Source organism: Papilio polytes, unplaced genomic scaffold (assembly GCF_000836215.1).
Source record: "Papilio polytes unplaced genomic scaffold, Ppol_1.0 DF821289.1, whole genome shotgun sequence".
NCBI lineage: Eukaryota > Metazoa > Arthropoda > Insecta > Lepidoptera > Papilionidae > Papilio > Papilio polytes.
In genome coordinates, this window is record NW_013527915.1 from 5,905,817 (window position 1) to 5,932,645 (window position 26,829).

At 32.6% G+C, this 26,829-nt stretch overlaps 6 protein-coding genes across 8 annotated transcripts in view; 3 read left to right on the plus strand and 3 right to left on the minus strand.

Annotated features, from left to right (window-relative positions):
* The window catches only part of LOC106109159, a 5,922-nt gene extending 4,064 nt beyond the window's left edge, over positions 1-1,858 (plus strand). Inside the window, exon 7 of the mRNA XM_013290564.1 lies at positions 286-1,858. Coding sequence (XP_013146018.1) covers positions 286-494 — 209 coding nt within the window. The 3' untranslated portion in view covers positions 495-1,858. The remainder of the gene's footprint in view (positions 1-285) is intronic.
* Positions 1,859-8,763, minus strand: LOC106109347 (dnaJ homolog subfamily B member 6). 3 transcript variants are annotated; one of them, XM_013290811.1, is made up of 7 exons: positions 8,352-8,763; positions 6,440-6,535; positions 6,261-6,370; positions 5,606-5,743; positions 4,113-4,295; positions 3,571-3,829; positions 1,859-3,451 (listed from the first exon to the last, which is right to left on the minus strand). In XM_013290811.1, the coding sequence occupies exons 2-7, from the start codon at positions 6,502-6,504 to the stop codon at positions 3,352-3,354; spliced, it is 855 nt and encodes a 284-aa protein (XP_013146265.1). In that variant the 5' UTR covers positions 6,505-6,535; positions 8,352-8,763; the 3' UTR covers positions 1,859-3,351. The 3 variants fall into 3 exon arrangements, with proteins under 3 accessions (XP_013146265.1, XP_013146266.1, XP_013146267.1); XM_013290812.1 differs by lacking the exon at positions 8,352-8,763 and adding an exon at positions 6,673-6,749; XM_013290813.1 differs by lacking the exon at positions 5,606-5,743 and having other exon boundaries at positions 8,352-8,759.
* A 3,015-nt stretch (positions 8,764-11,778) lies between these two features.
* Positions 11,779-18,335, minus strand: LOC106109452 (4-aminobutyrate aminotransferase, mitochondrial). The gene is made up of 10 exons (XM_013290959.1): positions 18,225-18,335; positions 17,998-18,094; positions 17,101-17,210; positions 15,737-15,904; positions 14,890-15,168; positions 14,651-14,811; positions 13,681-13,828; positions 13,113-13,270; positions 12,627-12,895; positions 11,779-12,117 (listed from the first exon to the last, which is right to left on the minus strand). Exons 2-10 carry the CDS (start codon positions 18,071-18,073, stop codon positions 11,999-12,001), a joined length of 1,488 nt encoding a protein of 495 aa, XP_013146413.1. The 5' UTR covers positions 18,074-18,094; positions 18,225-18,335; the 3' UTR covers positions 11,779-11,998.
* Positions 18,336-19,140: 805 nt separating this feature from the next.
* On the plus strand, positions 19,141-20,748 carry LOC106109185 (lys-63-specific deubiquitinase BRCC36-like). The gene is made up of 6 exons (XM_013290591.1): positions 19,141-19,335; positions 19,404-19,614; positions 19,692-19,789; positions 19,863-19,973; positions 20,057-20,200; positions 20,581-20,748. The coding sequence occupies exons 1-6, from the start codon at positions 19,234-19,236 to the stop codon at positions 20,704-20,706; spliced, it is 792 nt and encodes a 263-aa protein (XP_013146045.1). The 5' UTR covers positions 19,141-19,233; the 3' UTR covers positions 20,707-20,748.
* Positions 20,714-22,417, minus strand: LOC106109184. The gene is made up of 6 exons (XM_013290590.1): positions 22,175-22,417; positions 21,861-22,095; positions 21,474-21,633; positions 21,282-21,392; positions 21,042-21,203; positions 20,714-20,970 (listed from the first exon to the last, which is right to left on the minus strand). Exons 1-6 carry the CDS (start codon positions 22,348-22,350, stop codon positions 20,765-20,767), a joined length of 1,050 nt encoding a protein of 349 aa, XP_013146044.1. The 5' UTR covers positions 22,351-22,417; the 3' UTR covers positions 20,714-20,764.
* Positions 22,418-22,769: 352 nt separating this feature from the next.
* LOC106109160 (actin-binding protein IPP) overlaps positions 22,770-26,829 on the plus strand; it is a 6,195-nt gene continuing 2,135 nt past the window's right edge. The window contains exons 1-7 of the mRNA XM_013290565.1: positions 22,770-23,337; positions 23,493-23,637; positions 23,813-23,951; positions 24,548-24,713; positions 25,072-25,251; positions 26,342-26,505; positions 26,747-26,825. Coding sequence (XP_013146019.1) covers positions 23,182-23,337; positions 23,493-23,637; positions 23,813-23,951; positions 24,548-24,713; positions 25,072-25,251; positions 26,342-26,505; positions 26,747-26,825 — 1,029 coding nt within the window. The 5' untranslated portion in view covers positions 22,770-23,181. The remainder of the gene's footprint in view (positions 23,338-23,492; positions 23,638-23,812; positions 23,952-24,547; positions 24,714-25,071; positions 25,252-26,341; positions 26,506-26,746; positions 26,826-26,829) is intronic.

A 26,829-nucleotide genomic window follows, 5' to 3' on the forward strand; every position in this document is an offset into this window, starting at 1 on the left:
ATTACATCAAAATCCGATTAGCCGTTTAGGCTACAAACGCTAACATCCATCCATCTAAACATTCGCATTTATAATATTAATATGATGTTACTCAATGGTAGATTTGCAATGGTGTAAGAAATTTGGAAATTGGTTGAATCGAAAAAGTTTTTGAGTTATTCCAATACATGCAAAATTAGAAATCTTTCCTGCTTATAGTATTAATATAATCTATACTCATTTTATAATATTTTTTGAGTTTTACTAAATACAACCAAACATAAATTTAAATTGATTAAACACAAGTTAGAATTTACACATTTGTTACAGAAAATCTGGTGCCCGTCAATCGCCCGAACCGTTTGCTCCACCTGGAGGACTTGATTAGCAAAGAATTCAGTTACTTTGATGGCTTCAGCTATGTTATGAATGAAGAAAAGAGGAAGGAATATCCAGAGGAAGGGCCGATCATCCAGCAGCACCGACAGCGTTGCATGGCTGTCGAAAATTATTAAACGTTACTGTGGAATTTGATTGCTGTGATACTTATGATCACAATTGTAGAAAAACTATTGAGAAAAACAGGAAAAGAGGAAACTATGTGATGTCTTGGGAAAGATCGGTTGAAAACGCGGCTCGAAATAGATGTTTCAAACGCATTGTTATATGGCTGAGAATGAATGAATGGACATATGTAATGCGAGTGTCACAGCAACCAAAACCTACTGTAACAAGTAGTTTACAGTTATATCAACTGTACAGTTGATATAGTTTACGTTTACGTTTTCGCGCATTAGTAATGTAACCGCGCAATCGTTTACTCTTGATCTAACGGGCGCCTCTCCGCCTCGTGACGTCATCAATTGAGAGAGACAAAGACAAAAGATGAAGACCGATATGGAGGAATTTACTAGACCAGGCCCAGGCCCACCCGCGGCTGTAGTGCCTCTGACGATGATGTTGATGAAAGACAAAAGAATCTAAGCACATATGATATATTATTCTCGTTCTCGCTTCACTGGTTGACTTTAACGAACCGTTCACGACGCGGCGTGTTCGCTTCGATGGCGGTCTCCCGAACTAGCAGTTTACGAGTACACTTGAAATTATACATGTTTAATCGAAAATATGATATTTAAAGAATTAACAGTCTTATAGAAATCTCTATGCATATGATAATCAATATTAAAAATATTTTCTTTCTCATATTATAAGTCACTTTTATTAATAAAAGTAAAGGAGTTAGTCCATCTACTACCCCCAGATCTTTTCTCCCCTGGGGCTTACCGATGTCTAAGTGGGGTACACTGGAAATGTTTAAATGGTACACTATGTACAATAATGTAATAAAATGTAAACACACGCTGTTGTGTAGGATGTCAGCAATCACGGTATAATTTTTTTAATTACAAGCTTTACACTTATGACACATTATTTATTTTAGGGGTAAATAAGATTTAAAAAAGTTGTCATGCGTAAACGGGACAAAAACTACAAGCCGATAGAATTAAGATTACCATAGTTCCGGTTATTGTTTGAATTTTGATCTTAATTGCAATACAAACTATATGAAAATGTATACTTTAACGTCGTGGCCGCTAATAATTATCGGGGGGAATAGATGGACTAACATAAAAAAAAGTTACCTGCAAAAATAATTCCTAATCATAGACCTCACAAACTTATCTGGCCCAGTGACAAACTGTTCAGTTATGTCTAATATAGAGCGTAGGAAGTGATGTGCCGAGACATGGAAAAACTGGCTACCCTACTGCACAGTCGCCCATCGGGCCAGATACGTTTGCTCCACGATAAGTAGATATTTCTCTAAACTATATGTTGTATTGTAGAGGGCTATAATAAATAAATAAAAACCACATGAAATTATTTTTCTTTATTTATATCTGTTGCAGTGCTTATTACATTAAATCAATTTCGTAAGGGCAAAGTGGTATTTAGACATTATTCACATTCGATCTGACGGAGTTTTGACATTAACAAGAAAAAGTCCAAAGCAATGGTAAATAAAGGCATTGGAAACTGAACAATCTAACTACAATCGAAAAATGATAAAAGTAATTTCAAAACATCATCAGAAATGGTGATAAATTTCAAACATTTGTTATTAAAACAAGTATTTAATAATTGTAGAAAATATAGAAAAAAAATTTAAATGAATGTATGGCATACAAAATACGACATACCTGTAATGTAAAATGATCACCATCCCTGAATTCGAATGTGTACATACCTCATTTTGTTACTGCAAGGTATAGTAATCATTAAGTACTCAATTAGCGTAGCGTAGCAACTTGTTAAACATACTAACATATATTAATTAACATAGCAACACAATTATCCACCTTTACAAAATGAATATTGTATTTCTATAAGCTAAAATTTCGTGACGCGAAAGTAAACCTCGTCAATATTATCATGTTATGAGCAACTGATGTCACACTCTATTGTAAATCCGTGAAATATTTGGCCTACCAATTACATTTTTTTTTAAAAAATCACATATTTTAAACCCTAACCATTCTACACACAATTTACTTTAAAATAAAAAAGGATTTTCAACGCCTGAGTCAAGCAAATTATTTTATCAGATATGTCTTCAGAGTACATGAAATTTCTACGCAATATTAATATGGATGACCTACTTCACTATCTTACAGACGATTTATTTAAACTGCAAGTAGAATGATCAAGACATTAAAAGCAAAGTAATTTCTTCACGACGATAAAAAACAAAAGGCTTGGCTAAATTTTAATTAGAGACTATTTAATCTATGACGTCACACATTAGGTACTTATAAAATTACGTGAGCTCCCAATAAGTCTACAAGCTATCGCGCGCTCGACGCCACAATCAGTCCCACTGGCGCCCGCTACTACCACTGCGTCTGCGACTGCGACTGCGACTGCGGCCGCAACTGCGACTGCTGCGACTGCGACTAGCACAAAACATTGCAAACGATCGCTAAAACTAAATTTATCGCATGATAAGATAAGAAGCAAGGATCCGTTCGTGAGACTGAGATCAAAATCGGTGTGCCATACAACGTAACACAAACATTTTAAAGTATCGAAATGAAACTACTTAAAATTTTATTCAGTATTTTTTGCAGTAATATAAAAAGTAAATTATGTCAAAGTTAAAGTAAAAAGCGACATTAGCCTAGGTAGAACTAGAATTAATATTTTGACCGTTTCGATATCTAACATTACAGCAATTAATTTACAATGTCAGAGAACCTATAACATTAAATTAAGCAAAACTAAATGATAAATGGAACATGTAACTCGCGCAGTAGATATGAGTACAGGTTGTCATTTGGATCGAGTTTGGTTGTGATCGTCGCCGACAGCTTAACTGTACGTCAGGGACTGAGGTACGCCGTTTACAGTCTTTGATTTCAGGACCCCGTTCTCATAAGACATCACAGTCTCCCTTCCATTTTCAGTAATCCTGTAAAGAGCACAAAAAACACGATTTAACATACTGCCTTTTTTATTTCTATTCACTTTTATGGGATTCTATAAATATTTGGTTACCAATTACATCTAATACTAGGTATTTAAACTTACTTCTTGGTGGTGATCTTCTTTCCGTTGACGATGCGCGTGGTGGTGGTGGTGCTCTTCATGTTGGCGCTGCCGGGGCCGGCCAGCGAGCTGTTGAAGGTGGAGAAGGAGGTGAAGGCGTTGCCGTTGAAGGCGGCGTGAGCAAACGCGTCGTCCAGCCCCTGCAGCCCCAGACCGAACGGACTGAACAGCGATGACGTCAGCGACGTGCTCGGGTGACTCCGCCGCCCGTGCCGGTGATGGTAGCCGTGACCGTTCAGATCTGGTGACCAAACTTTCGAATTAAACTCCAATATATCCATTAAGAAAAAAACAATATTTTATGTATGTAGTAGATTTTATATTAGTAGTAAGAGGACAACTTAAGTTTTTATTCCCAGTGCGTCATTGTTTGTCATGCTAATTATCATTCCATGTTATGATTCACGACATAGGAAAAGGTTTGTAAGGCCAAAGTGCCATTAAAAATTGCAGTCTGTGCCTCTGGACATAAACGACATTAATGAATGTTAACATTTTAACATGAAAACTAGGTTTATATTTACCAGCGAACAAATCACCAAACGGAGAGCCTCCGAAAAATTCTCGGAACACCTCCTCGGGATCTCGGAATGTGAAGGGGAAGCTGTGATATCCGAACTCGTAATCCTCGTCGGGGGCGGAGCGCCTGCCGCGCCCGTTGTTCAGCCCCTCCTTGCCGTACTGATCATACACACGACGTTTTCTTTCTGCACATACCAGTATTATTAAAATTGCTGCACATTTTATGAAAAAAAAATTAAAAATATTTACAGTAATTTTAATCATATTTATACTAATTAAAAAAATGAAACTTATTTAATTTCTTAGAAATAAGTAACGACATTGGAAACTTACATTTTAAATAGTATGACATAATACTATGCTTTTACTCAATTTGTGTAAGAGTTCAAAGTGTTGGTTGCTTTATTAGGTCTTAGGCCAACAACCATTTTATACAAAAAAAATTAACAAGCTTACAAGTTTTATTCTAGTTAGATATATAAACAGCCCTGTCAGTAATAAGCTCCCAAACTTAAATGTTATTGTTGTTAGAAATTGTTTATGACTATTCTTATGAAGATCCAACAATATTACAAGGGGTTCAATTATAATCTTATACTATTCATACTCATTAATTTAGAAATGTTTGGCTTACATCGTTTCATATATATTATTAAGGAAATTTATTGTTAAATGTGTTTGATACTTCAGTTAATTTACCATGACAAGTGAATATTTGTACAATTTGATAAAACCAAATGATGTCATGCATATGAAAATGACTGGAAAACCATAATATATTTTAGATACCTCACCAATGCTGCAGTTTGAACATATAGTTTACGGACAAGTTAGATTCCCTTAAAAGGTGAAACTTATGAAAAGTTATAATACAAATTAATTTCCCTTTGATCACACTAGAGAATCAGATAACGGTTATGTTAAGACAAAAGGGCTTATAAATATAATTGTCTATACAAAAACCATTAAAATGATTCAATCTTTGCACAAGCATTACACAGCATAGAAATCAATATGTATTGATAGGCCCTCCTTGTTGAGTGATGTCATGCTGAGATAATTTAATTGGAAGCAAGTCACAGTTCACACCAAATGTTATTTCACTCACAACTCTAGACCATTAGTTGAGTAAGTAGGCAGAATCAATAAACAAAACTAATTGTTATTTGCTTTATTACTTATCTGAATATTATCACTTTGTGTCCTACTTTATTATAAGGATATGTGGTGCAGTACTGATTCATATATCAATTATGAATTTCACTTTGCTACACTTCCTGAACTTGGTATAAAAATGTGTGAGAGTGTTGTATGTGCATAATAGTTATTGTCTAAGTGTAGTAATTTAGGCATATGTTTACCATAACATACATTTATGATTACAGTTCTGCCACAAATCATACATTTGACACATTCAAATATGCTGCATTAAATAAATTAAAGGAACAAAAATGATAATATTCACTGTACTAGCCCTACAAGAAATTGACACTACCAAAAAATCGGTGAAAAGGTGTATCTCCGAAAAACCCCTTGAAGCTAAAGTGTCGGTGGCCATTAACTCCATTCTTGCTTTGATATCTGTGACTGTGATGACTGGAACCCCGTGCATCATACACTTTCCTCTTGTTCTCTACCCAACAATAACATAATAATGTACACTTACAATAATATATGGACAAGTGCATACATGCAGAAGTAATAGTCCCATTCCACATACAATACTGATCCACTTTATGATCAGATCACTTGAGTGCATGTGAATACATATGCAGACACATTAGGGAAGAACTTGTTCTAATTTACAACTAAACATCATATTAAACTATTGCTTCTACATTTACAATAAGTCCAGTAATACTAGGAAAATAAACAAATACAATAAACAAAAACATGTCAGAAGGTTAGAGATACTGATCAGGGAAATATCAGTTTTCTCCTACCTTAACTAACCAATAAAAATGTTACATAAAAATATGTTTTATCAAATAAATTATGAATAAACACAGAACTCGTGTGAACTTTCTACTTATATTTTTAACTGTTGTAATTGATATTTAAGTCTCTTTCCAGAACAATCTACTTTGAGTGCTAACATACATATGTTATGAAATATATGTTAAAACATGAAAACAAAGTAAAGCCCCTACCATCAGATAAAACTTCATATGCCTCAGATATTTCCTTAAATCTTCTGTTAGCCTCATCAGCATTGTCTGGATTTTTATCCGGGTGCCATTTAAGAGCTAGTTTTCTATAACTGTAAGCAAGCAGACATTGTAAAACATATCATTCAAAATGAAAATTAACTATCTAACATGACACTTACGCCTTTTTGATCTCCGCTTCAGAAGCAGTCTTTGAAACACCCAATGTTCTGTAGTAGTCAACCATATTTAGTTACCCACAAGGGGGATAAAATGATCTGAAATATACAAGATTTTAAAACAATAGTACCATAGAGCATATAAATTATTGAAACAAACTGTTATTTAATTCGCCCATAAATATACAATTTAATGAATATGAACTACAACAATTAAATGTATATTAATGTATTACAGAAGTTTGACAGGACACCCGCCTTTGACATGGCTGCCATGAGACGGGTGAATGTCACCAGGAAAACAAAAGAATACATCAATACTATTTGTATAGTTCCAAAGAGGATCTATATTTACAATTTATGTACTCTCTAAATATGTGAACATTTTAAGCAATTTCCACACTAAACCAAAGCCAAAACTTGTCAACCACATAAATTACCTAATGACCAAATTTAAAATAATTGACTTTCGAAATGTTAAGAGCATGAGTAGCAATTGTGTACCTGAAAATAGGCTTAAGTCATACCTAACAACTTGAAATCAAACATGCAAATTGAAATAAAGTCTCAGCAGATATCTGACTAGGGTATATAATTGAATAGGTATTTTACACATACAAGCATAAAGTAGAATTTCCCTGTGAGCTTGTTTAATAAATACATACGGTCTATTTTTGGTCAAAAATAATGAAAAGTGATGAAAAATTAAACCTCTATGTTGACATGTCATGTCTGTCATCATACTGACACATGTTTACTCTCAAATTATAACATGTCATAAATTTTATTTTAATGTGTAGTAATTCTTAAAACACAGGTAAGAAAAACATTTAAAGGTTTATAGTAAAATATGAAGATTGCAACTATTAAAATCATTGATAATTAGAATGTGATTTTTCATGTGAATATTATATCACCAACTACCATATTAGCATTTAAAGAGATGTTTTATTACTTCTTGCTAGGTGAAGCCCTCTATTCTAGTTAAGATATTGTAATTCACACTCAAGAAATTCAAAAGCCCACTGACATTAAACAATTAAGAATGTTCACACATTATAGTACATGTAAATTATTCATCTAATCTTATCATGTTGATGACATAGTGGTTGTGGTGAAGAAATAAGATATAAACTAGAACCATGTGTAATGGATCAAAACACATTTATAGCAAGCACATTGAAATTGTCAATGCAGGTATCAGCATATGCTAGTTTTTAAGCCTACTGCATTGTATTGATCACTAATATTATCACTAAAACAGGAGGGGAGGTTATATAGCTTGTACATTTTACCATCATATTGTCAAAGCATTGTCTGTAATCATTGCTTGTTATTAAAATGTTTCATGTGAAAAATCGTTACAGCTTATTTATAACAAATAACAGAAGCAACTGGTGAAATTAATGACCACATAGGCATAATAATGAGGCTAAAGTCGCACAAGCTGTGTTCTCATGTTTGCATTGTTTGGAAATGTTATTGCAATTACTTGAGTATTTGTAAATGTTATGTTTGCACGTCGTAATGTTAACATATTATGTTTTGCAACAAAGACGTTAGGAAGAAATTCTTTCGTAATACATATGAACTATAACTAGTTACGAAAAATTCTCAGGCTATTTTCTAGCGAAATATTTTTCTGCACTGAACAGCTGATTAGACCTGAAATTAATGTTGCTTAACTTTTACATATTAGTTGTAGTTATATCATATAATCTATAATCTTACAAGCTTTGAGAAAAAAATTAGAGCTGTCTTACACCTACACACGGTATGATGCATACAATGTTTTACAAGGCAATACACCTTTCTATATTTTCTTGAAAATTAGCACTTTAGCGAAAAGAAGCAAATTTATAAAGCCAATGAAAAGCTTCAAATTTAATTTATATAATAAAAACAAAAATAAAACCTTAAAATAACATTTGTTCTTCCGGTGAATAGAGACAGGTGCAACGACAACGACCAAATCGATGTTTTTGTCGGTTGTCGAAATTACACAATTCACTACACTTTTATCACCTTTGTATTTTAAATCGAACCCAGTATTGACATCCGATCACAATTTGATAGGGACTTCTATTATGTAGAATACACATGCACGAAACGGATGATTGGTCTTGTCCAATGACACTGTTGTTCGATCTGCTGGAGAAAATAATAACACTATCTATCAGAATCAGTCCTTTGTTAAGTAATTTGTCATATAAAGTATTATTGAAAAATATAAAATTTTAGAAGTTAAAATAGGCTGAATAAAACAAAAGATGATAAACTCAGGTGTTTTGTAACCGCACCTATTTCTAATAAATATCAGACTGACATACAGACATACTGTTGTACAGTTGTAGATACCATTATTACTAAATTCTACCAAAATAAAACTACCAAGATGAGACAGGTAATTATTTTTTTGAATCAAAAATAAGTAAATAGTTGGATTTGTACGTTCATGATTTCATTTAATCCATTTTAATTAACCTCAGTACTTGTTTTATATTTTCTAAAGTAGAAATGTCAAAGGAACACTTAGTTACGTTTTTTCCATCTAAGTAACAATTTTCTATTTTTCTTGTGTACGTAGTTGTGTATTAACTACAGGTTCTATAATTAAAGATAATATAGTTAGCGTTAAATTAAACAAAAGTTGATAGTTTTTGTTTATTAAGGAAATTCTACCAATTGACGACATATTTAACACTGGCAATATTAACCACTTATTGCTCATGGAGTGATGGAGGGAAAAGAACTGAAATCTTTAAAAATTAATTCATTATTAATAGATTGTATGATATAATTGTAACGCACATATTTACTAATTTCAAATACTTAAAAGACATATAGTTGTATTGGTCCCATAGAATGTTATGATACACCTTTTTTAAATTTGTAAACTTAAATATTGTAACCGGGTATTTTTTACCAATACACAGATAGGAAGTGAGAATAGGTATCTTATAAATCTTTGTTATGTAAAACTAGCTCAGGCAAATCAGTTTTGTTGTTTACATTACTAAAGAATTCTTTATTGAAATAAAAAAGCAACACCAAAGATATGAGTAACACAAACACAAATATTGAACAATGCCATGAATAATGCATTTGTATTTGTAACGAACAAAAACAACTGAAGTGGAAGAATTCGTTATTGACGTTCTTATTTAGCCTTTAGGTACAAATTACAAAAACTGCCTCTCGTGATTTCAAAATGTACTTACCTATTTTTTTCTTGTTTCAATGTCAACTTCACGGGTAGACCTCTTTTGTGGTTTGCTGATTTTTTTAATTACTACATTATCATATTTTTTAGATAATGTAACAGAAGGGAAAATTTTGCGAAAATTAGGCAGTAAACACTGATCCTATGTAAAACGTGGCTAATATTGAGGTAATTCAAAATATGATGGAAATCTAAAGTGACAAATCTAATACCTCGCTAAACCTTGCGAGAAAAAAGTCTTAGCCTGTTTTTAGAAAGAAAAGCTTACTCTTTAAGTATTATACATATTTATGTATTCATAAAATTTATCTGCGACCTCATTCCCGACTAGACTAGATCACTATCCTAAATCATTTGTATATCTTCAACACGTTTTCCTGATTTGTGCGCGCTAACAAATTTTATTACGAACGATTGACGATGTATTTAAAAATCGATAAGATTTATTCTTTTGATATTAATTTCAATTTATGAACTGAGCGTACCATACATATACCTATAAAAGACGAGAAAGGAGCAAGCGCATCGTCTGATATTATGTGACCTTTGCTACAATAACAATCATAATAATTACTGATGCATTATCCGCATTTTTGTGAAAAGAGTGAGTGGAAAGTTTACACATAATTATACAATATTGTAAGCTGGTATTGCCGGATTTATAAATTTTATATATAATTACTTTATTTACAAAACGTATAAATTGTTAACAAAAGCATTACATTTAGTAGCAATGATATGACATGTACGTTTAGGGAAGTGTATTGTTACATTTTAATGAACATAAAGTTATACAATACCAGAAGTGCGCCAAACCTATGAATCAGGCAGGCGCCGAAAATACTTTAATAGTCACCTCCATCGATAAAAGCTCACATCATTGACGAACGCTTACTAGTTAAAAAACAGTTCCTGAAAAATCTATACTGTAGTTATCAGACTCGTGTTAAAAGAAACCATCAAAAATATTTCCATTTCTCAAAGTTCTTGAAATAGGAAACGTAGACGGTAAATTAAAACGTATACGTATACGTCATTTGAATGCTATTATAAGATCAGCTATTATTAGAAAATTAGACAAATAAATAGGTATAGAATACGTAATCACTTCCCAAGCGGCATTCTTAATATAGACTTCACGTCGAGTAGCGTCACAGGTTACACGAGACGGTTGATTTTTAACGAAAATTTTTGTATTGAAAATTATTTTTATTGCATTGAATTTCATTTTTATTATATAAATCTTTGCTTTATTATAACGTAATATACATTCTAAACATAATAAAGAGCTTACATTTGAATAGTTATGTAGAAACTGTGTGCGGAATAAAATAGATCATGGACCGAACTTTTTAAATATGTTTCTAAATAGAAAATCAAACGATAAATAATAGTACTTTGACTATGTATATTAATGGCTTTAAGATATTAAATTGCAGTCATAAGATATAAGAAATTATAATTTTTCAATAGTCGCGTGGGACACATTATTTAAAAATAGATTGGAGGATCATTTTAGTTGGAACCTAAAAATAAGTCTTTACAATTATGAATCAATGATGAAAGTAATGTACCTACACCTTCGCAGTGACGCCGTTAGGAATGCAGGAAATATATTCTTTAGCTATATCGTTATATGGAGACTCGGGATCGTTTTTCACACATTTGAATTTAGTAACATACGTAAACATAAAAACACCCCAACCTTTAACAATGTCTCTCGAAAATATAACCTGGCAACTGGATCAGCGACAAATCGGTTTTTATTTGCCCGCGAAAAGTCAATTTTGTATCTTGTCAGAGTTCTAGCTTTAAATGGGCTTGCACTTTTACAATAAGGTTTATATATCAATGGTTACGATTTTCTTTATTTATCTGTACTCTAAACTATTGCAAGCACGCCATCTGTTAGAGGTAATTTATTAAAATATGTAATATTAACACAACAAACACAATTCGAAAGACTTTATTACTATAACTATAATGGAAGACTTTTCTGAGGCATGCAAAGTTATAATTGCATTACAATATATTTAAAATTCTAAGCAAATAACATACATTCATAGTAAAATATCGTTAACATTTATCTATATAAAAGAACATTTAATTTTTTAGGCAGACAACATTTTGACATTTAAATAAATAAATTAAACATTACTACAATAGTTTGTGCTTTAAAATAAAATATATAAATAGGTAACTATGGCACTTTGGCACAAAAATAAATGCATAAAATGCTAATAATACTGTGAAATGTCACATAATTTAATTATTGCATACAGCACCTCATACTGCATATCTATGGAATGAATATTGAGAAGATTTTGTATTGTCACATTCTAAAATTCTTTGAGTGTTTTCCTTAAAATATCTAGATATATATCCGCGTGTTTCTTTTGGAACACCAAGGCCGGTCGGATGCGTATGGCGCGCTCGCCGCACGCGCCGCCCAGCACGCCTGCAAATTAACAACCACTTGACAAATCTGTTCCCATCAAAATATTTCATTTACTTAGCTTTATAAGCAATAGCGTGTTAAGTAGTTAAACCGAAAAAAAATCAGTGACAACCCTAAAAATATTGTCACCTTGTATTTTAAGACAAAATATCACCATCATCTTCAGTCTAATGATTTATCACCATATTTACATTCGTGAAACCTAATTTTGTCACCTTCCGGAGCATGGCACAAGACCTAACCACCTTCTCTTACACCACCACTGACTTTTATCTATTTTTTCTATAATCTATACTAATGATATAAAAAGGAAATATGTATATTTGTATGTATTGAAATAACAGGAAAACTATTGGACAGATTTCAAAAATACTTTCACTATTAAAAAGCTAAAAAGTAAGTAAGATAGGCTATATCAAAATTTGACGGGGGCGAAGTCACGAGCCACAGCTATACAAAGATAAATACGTCATTAGATTTGGAATTACCATTAATTAATATATGCATACCATTTTTCTTCATGTTATTATTAATCTTGTCTCGGAGCTGCGCCGTGGTTGCGTCGAAAGCTAAGAATGTGCCGCGACCGCGCACGCTGCTCATAATATTCGGGAACTCCTTCTCCAGCTGGTGGAGACCATTCTTCAAATGTTCTCCCACTTTTTGAGTCGAAGCAATGAGATTGTCACTTTTGATGACTTCCAAAACCTTGGCCAAGAGGATCAGCTTTCCCGGGTCACCCATCCACGTGTTGAACACTCGGTACGGATGAGGGGGCCTGGAAATAAGAAGAAATTACATTAAAAGTACAAATTGTAATTCGTTTTAAGTTAAAATGCAATAAATTTTTTGTTGCTTTTGATAAATTATTTCAATTGTAATTTTTAGATATCAAATTGTTTTCGATGGCTTTTGCCAATCGTTAAGAAAATAAGTTGCCCATCGATGTAGAGGACGCGTATGGACCGGTCATGTGAAACCGATGATGTACTAACTTGAAGGCCTCGCTGAAGTAGAACCCCCCGGTGAGCATCTTCTTGCTGAAGGTGACGAGGTCCGGCGGCGCGGCCAGCGCGAAGTGCTCGTGGCACCACATCTTGCCCGTCGGGCCGCAGCCCGTCTGCACCTCGTCCATTATGAGTGCAACACCATTCTGTACATTATACAAAATATAGGTTAATAAATAACCACCGTAACTGTTGTTAGCTTTTTTATAAATACTGTATTATTCAAAGTTATATTTTAATCTTCGCTATTAATCAAAACTATTTTTATTTAAAACAACAATATTGTTAAGAAAATATTAGGAAACGAAAGGAATAGTTATAGAATAATAGGTAAGGGGTGGCTCAGCCCTAAGTCGCTAACAAACTTAGTATTTTTCTAGTAATCACCACATTCGATATCTTTACGTGGTTTTAAACAAACAAACCCAACGGTTTGTTTGTTCAGAGTAATTTACAAGTATTGTTAATATGGCCGTACGACGATATTAACAAAAAATCATATGTGTCTAAATATCTAACATAACGTTGTGTTTAAAATTATGTAATATTCTCTCACTTTCTTGCATATTTTCTGAAGTTTCTGGAAGAACTCAGGAGATGCTTCGTTGTCTCCGCCCTCGGCCTGTATAGGCTCTATTATGACCCCGGCTACAGGGTTGCACGACTTCTGGCAATGGATTATATCCTCCACCTCCTCCAAGCATCTGTAACAAAGTGCGTTTAATGTTTTTATTAAAATTTTTATTGATTTATTGATAGTTCTAGCACATATGCTGAGTGGTTATCACCAATAAATAAATAAATAAATAAATTCCTGTTCGGTATTTAGGATACCTACGCCTGTTTTATCTATATCTAGATTAATATTATAAAGAGGAAAGTTTTATAATTTTGTATGTATTGAATTAACGCAAAAATTACTTTGCCGATTTCAAAAATGTTTTCACCATTAAAAATCGTACGTTATCAATGAGTGATATAGGTTATAGTTTGTACTATTTTTGATTGCACGTAGACGAAGTTGCGAGCAATAGCTAGTTACTAATATTTTAAACTAGCTTTCGCCCGCGACTTTGTCCGCGTGCACTTAAAAAAAAAACAATAGTGAATATGTGTTCTTCCAGACTATCCTTTATATCTATACCAAATTTCATCCAAACTATTTCAATCGTTTAGGCTACAAGCTGTAACAAACATCCATCCATTTAAACCTTCGCATTTATAATATTAGTATGAAGTATGATAGTGCCGCCGCGATAACATTGTCCGTAATTAACAGACGTCGATTTAAATTATTCAAATAAAAAATGCGAATGAATATGTAAAAATAAATGACTTATTAAATGCACAAGGGCAACGTATCAGTAACTTTGGCTTGTGACTTTTTATGTGTAAATGTAATCGCAACATCGATAACGTCCGTTTAATATACATATAAAAAATTACTTTTTATGAAAAAAAAAAACAATTATAATACATACTTGAAACTATATAAAAATGGTTATTAAATGAAAGCAGATATATACTTGCGATCCATCTCAGCATTCTCTCGCTTGTGTTCCTGGAGTGGGTATTTGTAGTGAGGGAAGGGGGCCACGGGCCACGAGAAAGCGGGACAGTCCAGCTTGTGGATAGGCTTTGACCGCGTCGACGACAACGCGCCGAACGTGCGCCCGTGGAAACCTAGCTGGAAATCAGAAAACAATAATCCAGTCAGCTTAGAAATCTCAATAAACTTATCAATGCACAAGTGTAATAAACTCACCTTGAAAGACAATATAGACAAATGCGGAGATCCCGGCGGCTGGTTGATCATGCAGGAGTTAATTTCTTCTTGAGTAAAATCGATCTTTCCGCCTCGTTCTTTCGTTCGATACCACATGAAGACAGATTTGAAGGCGTTCTCGTTGGAACATGAGCCGCACATCATGGTGGCTATGCAGGTGAGGCCGGCCGGCGCCACCGGCATCAACACGTTGTTCAACATCTCAGGCCACTTTTGAGATGGGAATACACCTAACGCCGGTCGGTTTATCAGTTGCTTCTGCAATTAATTAGACAAATCTAATATATCTTACTAAAATTATAAATGCGAAAGTTTAGATGGCTGGATGGATGTTTGTTAGAGTTTGTAGGCTAAAAAACTGCACGTATTTTCATGAAATTTGGTATAGGTGTGGAGGGTAGTATGGAAGAACATATAGGATACTCATTTTTGTTTTTTAAATTCCATACGGACGGAGTCGCGAGCGAAAGCTAGTACTTTTATATTCATGTTAATATGTTTACCTTATCCTCATAGAATTTAGAGGTGCCTTTTATACTTGAACAAAAATAATTGGAAATACAATACGTGACGTCAAATACCTACTTATTTTGATATTTATTCAATAACAATCAAAGGACGTTGTATTGACTAAGGTAGTCAAGTGACCTTTTTTTGGTAGAATAACCAAAATGTTAATTCTGCAATGTATTCTAGATTTGTAAGTCGCGATTGTTTTAATAAGACCTAAAGTGTAGAGTGTGCGTACTGCGTACTGAAAAGGAAGCTTTGTAATATGAAAAGATGTATTTGTTGCGGCTATGAATTCAAGTGAATCCAAACTTACCAAGTTATGTGTATCACAAAATGCGTTTAATAATTTTGGGTGATTATACCCGATGGGGATCGACGATATCTGCGTGAACGCATCCAGGAACGTGTTCCCATCGGCGTCCACGAAGTAATTTCCCATACATTTGTCATAATCTGCGAATAATTGTACAGCACCTGCTTGCTGTAATAGAAATTAGTTAAATGTAAATTCAGCTTCGCGTTTTTTCCACGTTTAGTACAATAAATTTTTATTAAAGTACATCTCAATTATAAAAAGATTCATAAATGAAAGAAATACACGTAAAGAATCCTTTACTTAGTTTATTAAGGCTAAAATTATACATAAAAGTACCCTTTATACATATCTTATTAATCCGTATAGTCATGTTTCAAGACTAACTCAAACAGAAAACCTTTATATTGCTATTCCATTATTGCCCTAGTAACTATGTACGTACAATCCGCACTGATAACGATAAAGATAACGATAGTAACCTTGACACGAAAATAATTCCCCGTTTAATTATACTCGACATTGTCAATAGCATTACAGCCAGTTGAAACAATAAACATTTTAATAAGCAAATAATTTAGTAAATAAGCTAAACGGTTAACTAAATAATACCTAATGCTTGTTACTCTGAAAAATCAAGTTATAAAAAGTACTACGTATATATTGTTATTTTTTCACGCTTTTATTTTCGTCCCTGTTGTTGACAGTATGATATGATATCTTCGCTAATCTCAATCTCTATCGGATTGTTAGATTTTATATAATAAAAGATAGCTAGTACTTGTTTACATTGAATCTGCATTTCTTAGCACTATAGTACAATATCCTGCTTACTAGGACCAAGGATTGAATTAATTATAATAACGCGCACATTTTCGTCAAATTTGTTTGAATGCAATTAAAATGTTTATTTTTATAGTTATCTATAGGTCAACAGGTTATTACGGTCCAACAGATATTACAAAGCAAAATATTATGCAATTATTGTGTTTTCGTATCTTATTTTAATGAAAGTCAAGTGCACTGCGCTAATCTTAGTAACAGGGACGGAGATAATAGCCACGTTCGCATTAATTCAAAGTACAATGGTAAACTCTAGTCAGATGTTCTTAGTGGTATTCATAAGAAATTCTTTTCAATGGACGTTCAGAAGTAATAGATACGAATGAGTGCGAGAGATAGTTGCAATATCAATAAAAATATAATGGCCTTCATCCATGACAGTCAATTCAGACCAATCAAGTTCCCCTACGTTACTAATAGCGTCCGTTGTGTTCAATGTGCTCTACCAAGAATCTGAATATGAATATAAGAGTAAATTGCAGACATAGACAAATAGTTACGAAAATCTGTAATGACCTTACCTGCAGGACATTGAGGTCTTTAAAGAGCTCCTGTGACTTCGGCCCTGGTACTGCAGTGCGTATGCAAGGCTTAGCTGGTTCACATTCAACACCGGTTGAATATCGAAACCCTAAAATAAATTACATTTGTTAATCGGCTCATTATTTCGCACTAATTTAAATATGCAGTGTATATGTAAATCTATGATAAGAATAATTTAATTTTACACAAGTAAATGTATCACTTGAAAGAACAAATATTGCACTTTTTTGTTATTTAAATTACTAGCTATCGCCCGCGACTTCCTCGGCGTGAAATTAAAAAAAATAGCCTATGTGCTCTTCCAGTAATACGATCAGCAGTTAAGGCTATAAACTCTAACTAATATAAATCCATCGATCCATCTAAACTTTTTCATTAATAATATTAGTAAGAAATAAGATAACATAGAGAACATTTAATAAAATTACAGAAATAGCTGATATTTGCACCTAATGCAATATTGCAACTGATTAACATTTACTATTATTTACAAAGACTCTGGAAGAAATCTGGAAAAGATTATATCCCAAGTATAACAACACCCTATTGAACCACCAAGTGAAGAACCTAAAAAAGCCATTTTAAATTTTTTACAACACACACATACAATTTTAAATATTTTTAAACACACATGCAGCTTGACAGTGACGCTCACATTCAAGCTCTAGCTATGACCCGCTGCCACTTACTGGATAATGCTTTAAAATTAAGTCAACCATATGATCCACTGCACCATCATAAAAAAATCGTAAAACACAACAAAAGAATGTATTTTCAGACTTATTATGTGATGATGGTTAGATTAAAAAACCTGTGATTACATTTGATGTTTTCGAAATTATAAAGAAATAAATAAAATAAATATTTCTACTCACAGTTTGGTATAAATTTATTATTTTTCAGTAGAAGCTGATCGTTTACAATTCGGATTATATTACCAGTCTTCAACATTTTTATTCGCGAATTTTAAAACTGAAAAAAAAAATACGAATTGCATATTATATGTGCCATAATAAAGTTTTATGAAAACGTACGGATATTTAGTTTCTCTTTCAATAATCGCACTAGCTTTATAAAACGTAAAATAAGTAGAAGCACTTACTATTCCAATTACCCTTCGCGAACGGCTATCCGGCCGCACTGGTTTTGTAATTATCCAATTGGCATCGATTGATATGAATTAGGAATGAAGAGGGCAAAGAGTGCGTATAGTGCCACAAGGATATTGTGCACCTTTTTGACATAGACAAGGCGGCGCCTCTGAGCATTTAGGGCTACCAGCAAGGTATTATTTCAATATTAAAGGGAAATTCTTTCCTTTTGAATAAAAAAACGCAAATTGTTAAAGAACATTTTGTACAAGTAAATGTAACTTACACCTTACAATGTAACTAGGAAAGGCCCCAGACTTCGTTTTTCGAGGAGAATAACTCTATAGTTAAACAACTTTTGTAGCAAACTTTTAGCAATGCTCTCTCTTTATACGGTAAGGGAAGAAATAGCCTTAACATAATAGAAATATTAATGATTGTTTGTTGTTTATAATCAACGCACAACACAAACTACATATGTCTTATGCCCATTGGTTTGAACTGTGCGTTTTAAAATTAATAGACAGCTAGTCTCTTGAATCATTACTAAGAACTTAAGAACACACAGTAATTTCTTTATTGCGTAAGTAAATATGTACTTTAAAAACTAAAACCCTCGTTGATTTTATGTCACGAAGGCGATACTTCCAATTGTACAAAACACGTAAAAACATAAGGTTCGGTCACTACGATTTTAAATAGGTAATAAAACAACTATCAGAAAAATATTTGTAAGTCTTAATTTAATACTATACATTTTTTTGAAATTACATTAATTAGTTACCATACATTTTTTTGAAATTACAAACATATTAGGGGATTTCTTGAATTAACAAATGGTAATTTAAACATTAAAACAATATTTACTCTTTGACGAATTAGTGTGACGTTTCCGTAATTCAAATGTCATTTGTCAGTGTCACTAAATTGTCAAAACAAAAAAGCTAGGAAAAAAGTAGTGCTTAAACACTGAATAAAATCTTTAACTTCTCTATAAACTACTGTTGTAAATAAATTAAAATGTTAAATAAAGTTTTGTTATCAACAGACGTTACACTAGCTTGTGTTCAGCATGCACTATCAACTGAAAAAGAAGAAATAATGGGATTGCTAATAGGCGAGGTAAGTTTTATGCACAGACAATTGAGAAAATTAAAGAACAAGAAATTAATTTTTTCATTGAATAACAGGTTCATGAAAACAATTCGTTGGTGTCTATAGTCTCCTCTGTAATATTACGACGGCTGGATAAAAAGCCCGACCGTGTTGAGATATCCGAAGAACAGTTGGTACAAGCTACTCTTAGAGCGGAAGAGCTTGCAGCAGAAGTTGGACGTCCGCTTAGAGTTGTTGGATGGTACCATTCACACCCTCATATTACTGTGTGGCCATCACATGTTGGTGAGAAATTTTAAGATATTGTCACTGGTCATGTTCACCCTGAAGCAAAAAAGATTAATCAACATTATTCTTTCTAGATCTTGCCACACAGTCAATGTACCAGCGTATGGATTCAAGTTTTGTGGGTATTATATTTGCAGTGTTTCTCACAGAACAGACAGCCAAGGCACCTTCGGTAACAATTTTTGACATATACAATGTAATGAATTGAGTGATCACTCCTGTTCATGTATGATTGTATTTTTTAGATACAGATAACATGTTTCCAATCAGTCAATGAAGGGTCAAGTCAAAGCAGAAGGGAAATTGAATTAGAAATAACCAACAACAATGATTCTTTAACGATAAATAACTTTGAGGTAAAGTTTAAAAAAGTGTTATATCAGATTTTCTTCTATTTGATTTTATGTATATAAGTGAAATCCGGCAAGTTGACTTTTAGATATTGACCCAATTACCAGCAATACTAAAGGAGGAGGAAGATGAATCTTACATAAATGAAGCTGGACAATGTGATACTGATATCATTACTAGGCAACACAACTCTGCAGTCCTGACTATAGCTATAGGACATATTGTGGAAAAGGTTGGTTATTCATGTATTACTTTATACTATTCTATACTTAAATTATTTTGTGCATCTGTAAGCAAATATCTTACAGATGCACAAAATAATTTGAAAGGTAATTGACAATTTACAAATAAAACAAAGCAGCAGATACATTTAAATCTTACTCCAGCAAGAGTAAAGTTAATAACATATGTCATTAAATTAAAATGAACTATAGTTTTTAAGTTTTTAACATAATTTATTTCTATAATACAGTAGTCTACATGTAATTATGAATTACATGGCACATGATTTATGTTTGATATGTCCTTCATTAAAAGTTATGTTAACATCACTGTAAAAAACAAATTTAAACAGTTAAACAATTGTAACTGGGTAATTATTTTTTGTTTCAGATTTCTAGGCCAATGCTGGAAGCATTGGTGGCACGAAATGCTCTTCACAGTGTTCGCTTACGTGCATTAAAAAAACGGCATCAAGAATTGATGTCTATGTTGGATAACATGTCATGTAATGTTTAAGTACAAGTATTTAAAATAAAAATTAATTGAAATCAAATGAAACATGTATTGATTAATTTTATAAAACATCATTTTTATCTATCATTTCAAAACCATCAGATGAATCAATACTAGAAACTCTCTTCCTTCTTCTATCATCCTGTGATGTATAAATCATATTAACAACTGCTCCACCTATATTTTGTAATGCATTGTATGCAGCATTACTCCATGTGTTTGCCGGTACAACCACTGCAGTGGATCGATATTCCTCCTTCAATGGTTCTAAAACAGATTTTACAGGTTTAATTAAAATTTTTATAGCCATTTACATCAATTGTGAAAACAATACTTACGTTTAACTTGTGGCATGTATTCATCTTCACTAGAATCTGAAGTCTCAATTTCTTTTTCAAATGTTTGCATTTTTTCCATTGATAGATTGGTTACAAGGGAACTACTAGTTTCAGAACTATCACTAGCTTCTTCAATTGGCAAATCTTCTGGCTTCCAATAATCTATGACATGATACAAAGAGCATAAATATGATTAATTAAAAAATATTATAATGTTAAAAAAAATGATATACAAGTTACCTAAACTTTGTTTTTCATCAATTATTTGATTTTGATCTTGCTCTATAGACAATAAATCCATATTTGCATCAGATTCTTCTGGTATTAGTCCCTCTAACTCCAGATCCAATTCTATATCATAAGCAATAATAAATAAACAAGAACAAAATAGATGTTACAAAATGTATTCACTAATCTAACTTAAAGTATTACCTGCATTTAGTTGTATTCTCCTTACAAGCCTAACAAAAGGTGGTAGTAATTTTTTTGAGAAGCATATGAACATTGTCAAAATATACATTATTGTGTATCCACTTGTATGCTTGCACACAAAAAAGACAACTCCAAAAATAATCTGCAGCAATAAAAATGCCTGGAAAAGTAGAACATACTTAAGGTTTACAATTTCTTTGTCTATGTTGTTAAAACACTATGAATCACTACAAAAACAGATTTTAAAGAAATAAAAATACCACATGGTGTTTTATAACAGTACTGTTGAAATTTTCTTATGATAGTTTAAGATCAATGATAAATAACTAGATAATAATTCATTCCTAAGTACTTATAAAAGCATAAAACAATGTAGAAAAGACATACCTTGGTATGGTTTTGTTCTCGCAAGAACATATAATCCAGCCATCTTTTATTCATCCAATTACTTAATTGCGCTGTGGTTGATTTGAACTTTGTAATATCACGGCTAGCTAATTTTTTTAAACAAGTTGTTCTATGTTTATGTTTTAGCCATGTTTCAAGAGCATCAATACACAATATAACAATTTTAAGTTTCAAAAGGAATTGGAAGAAATTAATTTCTTGATGGACGCAAAAACTGAAAAATAATCAACACGTTATAATTTTTAAAATAAGATTAGAAGAAACTTTATAACATATTGAATTTTAAAACTTACAAGAAAAATAAATTCAAAAACGCTATAAACATAAGGGACAGCCACATTTTATTCCAAAATAATACATCTTCAAATAATCCAATAAAGGCCACAAGTAAAAGAGAATTTTCATTTTTATTACTTTCCGTACTCTTGCTAGTACCCCATTTTAGTTTTCTTCTAATTGTAGCAAACATTTTATATGCTTATTGAAATATTAACACATAACGAAAATTATAATATTAAGAAAGCCTCTAACGTAATACTTTGTTAAATAAATACAAGGAGCTTCTTTTTATTATTTTTGCTTTTGCTTTTGTGTCAATGTCAATTGTGACAGAACAAAATGCAGTGTATAAAATTAAGGTTGACGTGATTTCAAAGAGTAGATAGGTGTCAAAAACTGGACAACGTTGCTACAACACAAGGTCTTACAAGTTCGTAAAAGAAAATTATACCAAGAAAATCAGTAGTATTAGAAATTGACAAAATATTCGTGATTTAAAAATTGGAAGACTCTCTAGAAGTGTACATTTTTACTATGAAATGGCAAACTTGTATCGGTGTAAACTTGTATCGTTGATGTTGGCGACCTCACTGAAAAATATTAAAACACCATATCGTTTGATACAGTCATCAGGTGGAATGGACAGATACTGCGATAGAATTATTTTAGTTTTATGTGCAGTGTGCAGTGTACAGTGCCCGTATTTCCAACAAGCAGAATGTGGAATATTGTAATGGTAACACATATTGGGGTGTAAAGATGACGGGAGATGTACAATGTCACAAATAGTAATATTTATTTTCTTTAATATCTTTAAATTATGATTTAAGTGTTATAAGATTGTTAAACTGTATTGTGTTTCAAACTGCTATTTCTGATATCAATTATAAACTTAAAGCGTCAGTCTAGTATGATAATACATGATTATCAAAAGTTTTAAAAATTTAAATTAGATTTTACTTGTTGAGCCAATAAAATAATGACTCATTTAATACTTTGAATTCAAATATAAATCACAACAATGTCGAATTTATATGAAAAGTTGCCTTGCAAAGAAGGATCAAGACCATACAAGTGTGTGGAATTTGGAACTAAAGTGTCATTAAAATTAAATAATTTGAGAAAAGACGGAAGATTTTGTGATATTGATTTGATATCTGGAACAACTAAAGTAAAAGTAAGTACTTTGTTAGTTTATTGTTTATTAAATCATATAGTAATAATATAAATTATTGTCTTATTTATACATAAATTTTGATACAAAAACTATAATTTCCAATATGCTCATGCTAATCGAAATTGCTCTGTATTTATAAAGTTTATATATTTCAGGCACATCGGGTCGTTTTAGCTGCAAGTTGTGAATACTTTGATGCCATGTTCAGTGTGGGCTTGGAGGAGAGTCATAAAGGTCATGTTATATTACCTAATGTTCCCCCTGGTATACTACCAATGATTGTTGACTTTATATACACAGGTACTTACAATCTATTATGTATAAAAAAGATATTTACTTCTTTGTACTACATGAATGTCAGATATTTAAACTGATTTAAACCTGATTTAATACCAGAAATCTTCATTAAAAGAACTAACAGTGTTTAAAATTGCTTCAGACTTATATTTAATATCTAATTTCATGTTACTTTTAGGTGAAATAATTATAGACAAAGCAACAGTCCAACATCTTCTGGTTGTTGCGGACATGCTGCAGCTCAGGGAGCTGGTGACTGGATGTGGTGAATATTTAAAAAGGGAATTACATGCATCAAATGCATTGGGTATTTATAGGTATTTTTTTAATTCAATCATTAAAGGTTAAAAAACATTTTTTCCTGAAAACAGGACATCACATATAAATGTGATGCCTAAATGAATAATTCATTTTCAATTCCTGATATGACTAACTTTCAAACACATGTTAAAATACTAAAATACTTTTACAATCACATTAGATGAATCATTTAGGTTAATAACTAATAAAATGAGAATATTATGTGGCTTTTCTTAGTATTGTTTTTTTGTGAAATATATAACACTAGCTGTTGCCCTCAACTTTGTTCATGCAATATTAAAAGAAAAAGTAGCCCATAATATGCCTGTCTATTTTAGCTACCCTTCAGTAAAAGTCTGGTAGAAATTGGCCCTGCTATTTCTGTGATTACCTGGAACAAATGTGGCTTGTGGACGGACAATTTTTTTTTATACAATTTTCTTTATAAGCAACTCAAATACACTATCTTCCTGAAATCTGAAATTTTCCTTTTGATATTACAAACAGACACTCCAATTTATTATATGTATAAATTGTTATAGTTAAAAACTTAATTGTGAATACAACTGTTTTTTTGAAACATTTGACTAACTGAATAGTAAAATTATTTCAGGTTTGCAGAATCCCACAACTGTATGAGCTTAGCAGAAGAAGCGTTAGCTCACGCTCAAGTACATTGGAATATAGTGACCAAGGGTGAAGAATTCTTAGAACTGCCCCTGCAACAACTTGTTACTTTACTGTCATCGGAAGAACTGAAAGTTGATAATGAGGCTCAGGTTGGTTTCCTAATTAATTCATTACTATGTAACTACATTTATATCAAAGAGAGAGAGAGAGACATTTATATACTTTTCGATATATTTGGTTTCAAAATTGTGCATGCAGAAATAATGTTTAGTGTCTTCAGCTTTCCTAGTAACTTCATTTTAATGTAACAATGACATATGTGATTAATTTTTCCCTTTTTTCATAGTTATCTTATATAGTCATATTGTGTAAACCTATTTCGGTATGAAACCTAACTAGGTTTCATATATAGAAACTTCTTTAAATCATTATTCTTATTTGTAATTATGTATTTAGTTTTAAGCTGTTTTGTGAACATAATAAAATAAATAAATGAATAAATTGTAGGTCCTATATCCAGCATTAGAATGGCTAGAACACGACCCGGCGAGCCGCAGGCGCCATTGTTTCGAAGTTTTAAGCAATGTCCGTCTGCCGCTGATCTTGCCACAAATTTTGGACGATGCCCTAAAAACCGTACGAGATCCATCTATAGCGGTCGCCTTGAAAACAGTACGAGTCGATATGGTATGTAATTGTGTTACATTCGACGACTCCATTGTTATCTTTATTTAGATTTGTTGAGTAATCGAAATAATGTTGACACAGATAACTGTTGAATAACAAACTGAGAGCAAATAATACAACAATTTTGAAGTGTTATGTTTATTTGACATTTAATCTTTTATGGTTTGTCTAAATAAGGTTGATTAGTTACATTAATCACGCATATACAATTTTAAATAATATTTGTATGAAGCTAAATGCCGTACTTAATAGACGGGTATCATAGTGACGGAACATAAGCGCTTAGCGAGAACTATCGATATTCGGTTAAATCATAAAAAATGTTAAACTAAAATTATGATTAATCTATTAATCTGTTTAACAGTGGTAGTGCCCGCTTTAACATCTTAGCACTGCAGGGCCGGCACGCCCGGTGTAATACCACGACCATACAGAAGACAGGCGTGAAATGGAAGCAATTCCGTGTTTCGTCTGATGAGTGTGGTGCCGGAGGCCTAATCTAAGTCCCTTTCTCTGTACCACCCTTTTCTTATAAGGAGAGGTTGGGAAGAAGAAGTGGATTTGACGGTAGAGGAGATGCATAGGAAGGGGAAATATCCTCTTTATGTGCGTCTCCTCCTCCGTCGTATAAGGGTAGGCAACGCATCTGCAATTGCGGATGCCTATGGGCAGCGGTCGCTTCGCAATTTTGGCGGTTTCAGGTGGCCGCTTGCTCGTTTGCCATCTTATGTTATAAAAAAAAATATTAGTTAATTTAAGGAACGGTTCTAGTGGTGAATACAGTGATAGCAATTGCAGTAATATTAATGAATTCTTAGATAATGCATAACTGTACTAGTAATAAATATATATTAAGTCTCATTCTTTGTAAATATTCTGTATTTTTCATTATTGATTTGACTTTGAATAACTATATGAAAAAAAACGGTGTTTTTAAATTTTTTTTATCCATAAGATATAACTATGATATATCGATTCTAATTACTATGAGGGTAAACATCAGAAATCGAAAATATTGAATACCTGATTTTACACAACCTAAAAACTAGCAAATAGAAATAATGAATATGTTTGTTTTATGGTATGGTAGAAAAGTGGTCGGGGTGCGCTGGTGTCGCTGGCGGCGGAGCCCCGCGCGCGCTCGCGGCGCGTGCTGCTGGTGGCGGGCGGCTCCTGCCACGACAACAACGTCATGCCCAGCTTCGTCACAGATAACATACTCTCCACAGTACTCAAGTTTGATCTATACAAGAGGTACAAATATCGTTTGCGAAATTTGTAATATTTGTGCCTTGCGAATTCACATACCATGCTCGATTTTAGTAATCTTGCTAAGCGGTATTTAATATTTATTGTTGGGCCATTAAACAAGAATTATATTGACGAATTTGTAATCTATCATTTGTAGGCGACATTGGTAGTATAAGATCCATTCTTTAAAATTATATGTTTTTGTCTTATATTGTCATGATTTTAATCTGCTTCTTGCGTTTAGAGAGTGGGAGGAATTAGCGCCAATGGATATCGCGCGCATCCAACCCGGAATGGCGACGATGGGCGGGCGCGTGTACGCGGTCG